At 47.5% G+C, this 7,871-nt stretch overlaps 1 protein-coding gene across 1 annotated transcript; it reads left to right on the top strand.

Moving 5' to 3' along the window:
• The first annotated feature begins 230 nt into the window (after positions 1-230).
• RHOV (ras homolog family member V) lies at positions 231-7,164 on the top strand. Its single transcript, XM_015632322.1, has 3 exons — positions 231-635; positions 3,946-4,004; positions 4,327-7,164. Exons 1-3 carry the CDS (start codon positions 440-442, stop codon positions 4,765-4,767), a joined length of 696 nt encoding a protein of 231 aa, XP_015487808.1. The 5' UTR covers positions 231-439; the 3' UTR covers positions 4,768-7,164.
• The last annotated feature ends 707 nt before the right edge of the window (positions 7,165-7,871 follow it).

Here is a 7,871-nt window from a genome sequence, read left to right as displayed (position 1 = left end):
GGAAGCGGGGAAGACTCAGACGGAGCGCGGCTTTACTGTGTGTGCGCGACTCAGAGCACGGCGTGGCACCTGCCGAAGTTCCGAGGGCAGACTCCGCTCGGGGGCACCGCGGGGGTCGGGGCTGCAGCAGCGGGACCCTCGCCCGCGGGACGGCGGCGGGAGGAGGCGACCGGGCCGGGCCGGCAGGGCTGGGCTGGGCTGGGCCCGGCCACCTCCCGGTGGGGCGGGCCAGGGCGGGACTAGGGAAATAGGGGCTGGTTTTGTGCGCACGGTGGCAGGTGTAGTGATGAGGAGCGAAGCTAGGCGGGCAGGAGAGGGTGGCCCCGCACGGCAGCCCCGACAGCAGCCCGCTCTCAGGAGCATGGCAGCGGCCCCGCCTCGCCGCTCCCAAGGCTGAGAGCCCTGTCGAGTCCGCGGTGCCACCGTCAGTGCCATTGCCATGCCGCCCCAGGAGCTCCTGGATTACGCGCCCGCCCTACGGAGACACAGCCCGCCCCGGGGCAGCGGCCCGGAGCTGGGAATCAAGTGCGTGCTGGTGGGCGATGGCGCCGTGGGCAAGACCAGCCTGGTGGTCAGCTACACCACCAACGGGTACCCCGACGAGTACCAGCCCACCGCCCTCGACACCTTCTCCGGTAAGTGCCCGTCCGTGCTGCCCGGGGATGGGGCGGCCGGGAGGATCCAGTGTGGAGCAGCGAAACCTCGGGATGCGGCGTCGGGAGGAGCGCGCTCCCAGGGTGGATGGAGGCGAGCGCTCCCGGGGCCACGGCGCCGCTGCGCACCGGGGGCTCTGCGGGCAGCGCAGCCTGCGGGCACACAGCCCCAGGGCATTTCTGGGATTCGCACCGAGTCCCTCCGACGTTTTGCGAGGTTTAGCAGGTGGAGGTCCTCAGTCCTGCAACTGTGTCGAGTTGATTTGCAAGTTCTATGAACTTTGGCACCTTCCTGGTTTTGTGGTGTTATGGCTAAATAGAAGGAGGCTTAGATTTTTTTAATTGATTGTGATGGTTTTAGCTTCAGGAATAGCCAGTAGTGTAACACTGTGATTTTAGCTTCAACTGATACTCAGGAAAGCCATTCTTTTCCCTACACGTCTGATGAAATTAGCATTGAATAGAGGTGGTCAAAAAGTTGACGAACTTTTTAAGTCTGGCTAGAACTGCAAGTCGATGAGTTCTCATTAGTTTCCACTTTCGTAAATGCTATCTTTGTTCTTATTCTACACTCCCCTTCCTTTGGGCTCCAATTTCTAATATAAACCCCAGGAGAATACAAAGCCCTTTGAAAGATTTCTTATCTTCATTTGATATGAAGAAACACAGCACTACTTGATGATGTAGATTGGTAGATTAGAGATGTGCTCAAGTCAGACCAGGAATGAGACATCTAATGTGTCATAGTCTTAGGGGTGCATACAGGGAGTGTTTTGTTTGTCTGAATGTCCCCCCTCAGTTGCTCACTCTGAGAGCTTGTTGATTTACCAAGCTATTCCACTGTTACTTGAAGGAACTGAACTGGGAACATGCTGCTGTTCACAGTCCAGAAGTCCTTTGGGAACAGATGTAAGCAATCACGAGTCCTCCAAGGGAAAAGTTACTTCTCTCTCTGCTCTCTTTATAGTCATGTGTATGGATTTCCTAAAGAGAGGCTTAAAATTACTGTAGTTATTAGACTGCACATTTTTGGAAGGGAAAATCCGTAATAAAATGGCTCAGAAAGGTGAAGGCAAGATGAATGCAGAGACTCCCTGATTATCAGCAGGTAATTTGAAGACAGCTGCCCATAGGTTTAGTCCCAGTCTGGATGTCCCAGTACTAAATCTGACTTCAGAGGTTCATAGGATTTGTAAGTGACAGAAATCAAAAACATTAAAAATGTGTCTTGTGAAGTTCACTTTCTGCTTGTTGGGAAGAAACGGAAAAACAAACAAGTTTCCCTTCCCACCTCTACTCTTAATCTGGATAAGCCTGAAGAAAGTCCCTTCCTGGAGTCACATATTATGGTTCAGGATCCAGGTCAGAAATTTCAACCCAATTCCTTCCACTTTGGGGGAATACCTGCCATTGAAATTGCCAGCAGAACCGAGCAGTTTCAATTCTAACCTTAATCCTGGTCATGGGACTGTGATGCCAATAACAAGATAGGAGAAGGTGTTGCATTATCAGGGGAACCAGTGACCCAGCCACACACATCTGCCTGGCTACCTCCTGCTGGGTATCACTGCCAGGTAGAGCAGCCTTGACTGAAATGTGTACCCGGTGACCTTTCTCCACCAGGCTATCCTGTTCTGCCAGCCCCTTCGCTATTGTACCGTGATCCATCCTCATCCTGAGGGTGTGGACCTTTATGAGGGCGGTATTTGGAGGGCTGTTGCAGAGTTGCTAGCGTAGCTCAAGCTAGCAGCAAATGGGATGAAACTGCAAATGCTGGAGCAGTAGGTAATATATGTGGTGAGTTTCTTCTGAAGATGGCAAGACATTTCAGAGATGCTAATTCCTTCTCTCAATGTACTTGTGAGACAGAGAAAACCAGATACTAGAAAGTCAAATGCCTGCTGCCTTGAAGATCAAGTCAGGATCTAGCAGGTTCTTTGATCAGGAACAGGTTTCTCTTCCTCCTCTGGGGCAAAGATATGGTAACAGCCCAACTGTTTCCCAGTCACACGGAAGCATTGACTTTCAGCTACGCCGTGAGGAGTGGCACTGTGGTGGACGCACCCACCCCTTCATTTTTCTTCCAGTCTTGGTCTCTCAACACACTTCAGTTCATCTTTTTGTCTGTGTGCCCCTTTCCCCCACCCCCCCAGACTCCTCAAGGAGGAGTGCTCTCCTTCAAAAGCTTGTGTTAAACTCTCTTGTTTCTGTCACTTCTCACCTGATTAATTACTTCAAGAATCACAAAAGATTGATCCTGCTTCTGGTTGGGAGATTTTTTATTTGGTTTTGGGTTTTGGGGAGCTTTTTGGTTTGGTTTGGTTTGGTTTTTTTTTAAAACAAAAAGGAAAATAAAGCCTCCTCTCTGCACACAGCAGTGGAGTTTTGCTAGTTCATGTCAAGTGCCAGCCATTGTCACCTTAGCCATGATGTCTGTCTCTATTCAACCAAGCACAGCCCCATCCATCTTGTCAGGACTTTCAAGTGATTTCCAGCTCCACAACCCCTTTTTCCCTCTCCTCAGTTCCTAGCCAGTCTCTGTGGTGTCTATGCACTTAAACATCTAACAGTTTCATTCCTGATTGCCATCAAAAGTCCTGCCAGCCCTCAGTCTGAGTCAGCTGATACCACATGAAGGCTTACTGTGATTAGGGAGTGAAATGGGAGCAAACCTTACATGTGTAACTCAGCAGATTTTCAGTGTGTGGATAGTCTCTGAAAAGGATTTCACTCATCACTATTTCCTTAATAGCTTCTTCATTACAAAGGTGGGTTTTTCCTTAGCTAAGACAGGTAACATTTTTTTACGACCAAATTTCTGGTCTCTATGGGAAAAATCTCCAATAGCTTGTTTGATGGATACTGATTTGAAGTTGCTTGGCCAAGAAGATGGGAGCAAGTTGCTGAAGTTCTCTGGTTTTGTCCTAATCTTTTTTCCTGGGGTGTAGAAGAACAAGTGGTTCTTAGGGAACTGTTTGACTAAGGCCTCTTCTTGTCCAGAGGAGCAGCTGTCCAGTATCGTGGAACTATTCTTTCAGAGTTCTGGAGAAGAACACAAAACACCTGAGAGCTATCACAGTCAGGTCTACTGCAGTTCTCTATTGTTTCCAGTGCAACCTTCAACAGTCTTAATGAGGTTTGGGAGGATGCTCAGCTAGGATGAGACCTGAGTGACTTCAATGAGTCTGTTCAGCAGGATATGAACCAGAGCACTCAGGAAAAGCCTGTATGAGTGTATGTGTGTATGCTGGTCAGCTGCTTTAGACTCATCCTTATTCTCCTTCTGCTACAGTGCAGGTCCTTGTGGATGGAGCCCCAGTCCGGATTCAGCTGTGGGACACTGCTGGACAGGTAAGCTCTATCAAAGCAGCTGTCAACTCTGGTCCTGTGGGACAGGGATAGTTTTCAGGCTTTGAGGAAGGCAGTTAAACTGGAAAGAAAGGAAATGCACTGATCCAGCACCAGCCATTTGCTAATATGGCAGTCAGACAAGTGAATGACAGATGCCCTCGGCTCTGAAACTTGTGTCTGAAATGGGGCAAGGCCACAAAGTTAGTACAATGCCCTGCCTCTGTTGCTATCCTAGTTAACTTGTAGAAAAGCTAGTGCAGCATCGTGCTGTTAGAAGACCAGTGCAATGAAGATTTTTTTTTTCCCCCTCCCTTTTCTACAGGAGGACTTTGACTGTTTGCGCTCTCTTTGTTACCCTGACACCGACGTCTTCCTTGTCTGCTTCAGTGTGGTAAATCCAAGCTCCTTCCAAAACATTACAGAGAAATGGATCCCTGAGATACGAACTCACAACCCCCGGGCACCAGTGCTGCTAGTGGGGACACAGGCAGACTTGCGGGATGATGTCAATGTTCTCATCAGCCTGGATCGCTATCACGTGAAGCCTGTGCCCCGGCCTCAGGCAGAAGGTCTAGCTGACAAAATCCGGGCTGAAGCCTACCTGGAATGCTCAGCACTGACCCAGAAGAACCTTAAAGAAGTTTTTGACATGGCCATTGTCAGCGGTGTTGAGCACAAGGCACGTCAGGAAAAGAAGATGACTGCCAAAGGCATCAAGACTCTCTCTAAGTGCCGCTGGAAGAAGTTTTTTTGCTTTGTCTGAAGCTGCTTTGAGGGAGGGGAAAAGAAACACCCAATGCCAGTATTGGCTCTGCACCTTCTTGGAGTGACTGCTCCTATGGCCCCAGCAAGGAGGGTATGATAAGCTGCTGGGCTTGGAAACCTGTCTCTTGCTGGGTACAAGTATCAGATGCTTAGGAGACATGAACAAGACTTCCATTGCTGGAGTGGAATTCCAGTGCTGAGATGTGGAATGGTCCAGGCAGCTATAATACCTGCTGGACACGTCTGTAGTGTCCCAGACTAATGTGAGCCTTTAGTACATCAAGACTCAGTACCCCAGAACAGGAAGGTTCCTTACATTGTTCAAAATGACCAGTTTTCTGAAGCTCACACACTTTCAGAGTTCTGATGCAGCATAATAAACATGAGTGACTTCTGAAATCAGCCTGTGTTTTGGCTGATTTCAGGCATAGCAGAGTAGGGCAGGGGCAGTTACATTGCAACTGCAATGTGGTCAGGTATGGGGTGCAGACTTTGTCACAAGAGCCTTGGGTTCCCCCTCTGATTCCATTTGCCAAAATCGGTAGAATTCACTTGGCTATGAAAAAGCAGCACTCTTTCTTAAAGGCTCTGTCCTAGGAGTACTCTTGAGAAGGTATTTCCTAAGTAAAGGCCATTAGCAGGCTGAAGAGAAAATGTAGTAGGAGCTACAGTAATACTTTGAGCAAAACCTTCTCTGAGAGGACTTTCTAGTCCATTGGGTGCCAGTGTTATAATCCTATCCTAAAAAGTAGTTGTGGACTTGGGGACCAACTTTGAAAGGCCTTTTGTGTGTGTGGTGTTTCAAAAGAAAGAAGAGGTGAGGAACCGTGAGGAGTGGCTCTGTTTAGCAGAGAAAAAACTGTCAGCAAAGGGTTTATAACACTATCAAGGGGTTGATGGAGATGTAGATGGAGAAAGAAGGAAGAAAAGGAAGCAAATAGAAAGGAGAAAGATGGAATGAAGAAAGGTAGAGGGAGAAGGAAAGAAGAATGAATGTTGTTAAATGAAAGTTGTGATTCTACTTAGTTGAGATGTTAATATGCAGGGAAACCTTTAGGGACCTGAAAATTTTGCTAGTGATATGGAGTTCAAGGTAATATTGTCCATACATTCCCTTCTGAATAAAAAGGAGGGGGCTATAGTGAGAGAGAGCTCCTCTTCATTAGTAAAACCCTCCATTTCAGTTCTACACAGAAGAATGGAATTTAACTTGTACTGTTCTTCCTGAGGCTGCAGAACAGGAACAGAGGACTCAGGGCTTCTTTCTGTTACACTTCCCTTTTTTAAAAGTCACTGCTTGATCTGCTGAAATCAAAAGCAAAGGACCTCCATGAAGTTTATGCTATAAGAAAATAATTTGTCACGTTTCACTCCCTTCCTCTCTCACCTGTTTCTTGGGGGATTAATATCCCAGAGAGTCTATTCACATTTTATTATATTTTATTACAGAACTTGCATCAATCTTCTTTTGCAGAGACATTTCATTTTGGTTTATGTAGCAGAGAGTGTGACAGGTCTGTCAAGCAATGCTTTTGATACTCAGGGGGTTCTCTGCATCTAGCCACAGCCCATCACTTTGAGGACACTCTGGAGTAATGTGACAGAAAGAGAAATAGCTGTGGATGGTTTGCCCTAGACCAAAAGCAAGCATAGGTGAGCTCGTGAGCCTGTAGCAAGGCAAACACAAGTAATGGCTCCCAACAAATGCCTGTGAACATCTCTCACAGCCATCTGGTTTTGTAGTGCAGCTTATGTAGTTCCCAGGATGTGAGAAAAGACTGCTGTCTCCCTGGGCAGTATGGCAGGATGAAAGAGGCAGAGAAGTCTTCCTGTGAAGGCAGGTGGCCCATAGCCTTGGAGCTGCTTCTAGGGTAAGGCTCAGAGACCTGAAAAAGATGGTGCAGCAAAATGAGCTGAATGTTGAAACAACTTCTCCAACTGAAATGCCATTTGAGTCCGGTGAGGAGTCCTAAGAGATGGTGAGCACAGAGACAGTAACTAGAAATGACATGTCTGACACAGGTCTAGGTAGGACACTACTTCCTCACAAAGCTCTCACTCACCAATACATCCCTGTGTGTATATCCTACCTGTAGAGGCACCTTTGCTGTATCACTAGTTCGGTTTGTCTGTTGGGTCTTTACACATTTCTTTAGCCTGTGAGACCAAGGGCTGTGGTGTGACCTGCCAAAGAGCATGCCATATCCCTGTGGAGCAAATCCACAGGTGGAAAGAACACCAGCCTCCTTCCTGCTGAGGAGAGCAAGGGTTGTCCTGCAGTAGATTGGTATGAAACAGGGGTGATTTCATTCTGGAAAAGAAACGGTACTGAGAGCTACTTTCTTCCTATGTGATTGTGTCTAAAATTTGTTCAAATAAATTTTTTTAATGTCCACAATTTGTGTTTGTAATTTTGTCAGTGCAAATTAAGTTGGGCTTTAATATGGAGGAATTACTCCATTTTACTGACAATAAGCATAACAGGGAAATAATCCCACTTCTCACTCCATGTCCTAACCCCCACTAACAATGGTAAAAATCCCCTCATAGCTGAAACTTTCCAGGTTCCTTCTGTTACCTCAGTTAATCTTTCTCTACTTTCTCTACCTCAGCAGCCACTCAGCATGTAGGCTGCTGAGGGGGATGGAGCAGCAATCATTTCAATGCCTCTCCCCAGAAGCCACCAGCCAGGGACCAGGAGGCCTTCCCAGCACTCACTGAGCCAAGCCCATGTAGGACTTGCATTTGGAGCCTTATTAACAGTACACTGCTCTGTCATTAGACTGATGGGTAGTTTAGAAACCGACTTCACTTAACTTACCTTGGTAGTTAAACACTGCTCAAATTCTGAAAAATTTTGCCTGTGCCACATAGGATGCAAAGGGTCTATCCAAGCTAACCCTTTTAGCCCTATCTTCAGTATTACAGATAAATCAGAGCTCCTGCCTGTCCAGATGTGGAGCCCCAAAGCTGCTTCAGAGTCAGAGGGCTGGAAAGTGAGGAGTGTGGTGGTTCAGCAGAGAGCCAGGAAAGAAAATGGACAAAAACCCAGTGTAGCAGAGGTTAAAATGAGCAAATTCAGACATTAGAAGGGAATAGGAA

Source organism: Parus major, chromosome 5 (assembly GCF_001522545.3).
Source record: "Parus major isolate Abel chromosome 5, Parus_major1.1, whole genome shotgun sequence".
NCBI lineage: Eukaryota > Metazoa > Chordata > Aves > Passeriformes > Paridae > Parus > Parus major.
Note: the sequence above shows the minus strand (reverse complement) of the source record. Positions and strands in the feature narration are given on the sequence as shown.

What these genes read in the sequence shown, in the direction of transcription:
- RHOV (XM_015632322.1), top strand. Translation starts at nt 440, where the DNA reads ATGCCGCCCCAGGAGCTCCTGGATTACGCGCCCGCCCTACGGAGACAC. An exon ending in CGCCCTCGACACCTTCTCCG is followed by an intron (nt 636 to 3,945) that starts GTAAGTGCCCGT and finishes CTTCTGCTACAG; the next exon opens with TGCAGGTCCTTGTGGATGGA. An exon ending in TGTGGGACACTGCTGGACAG is followed by an intron (nt 4,005 to 4,326) that starts GTAAGCTCTATC and finishes CCTTTTCTACAG; the next exon opens with GAGGACTTTGACTGTTTGCG.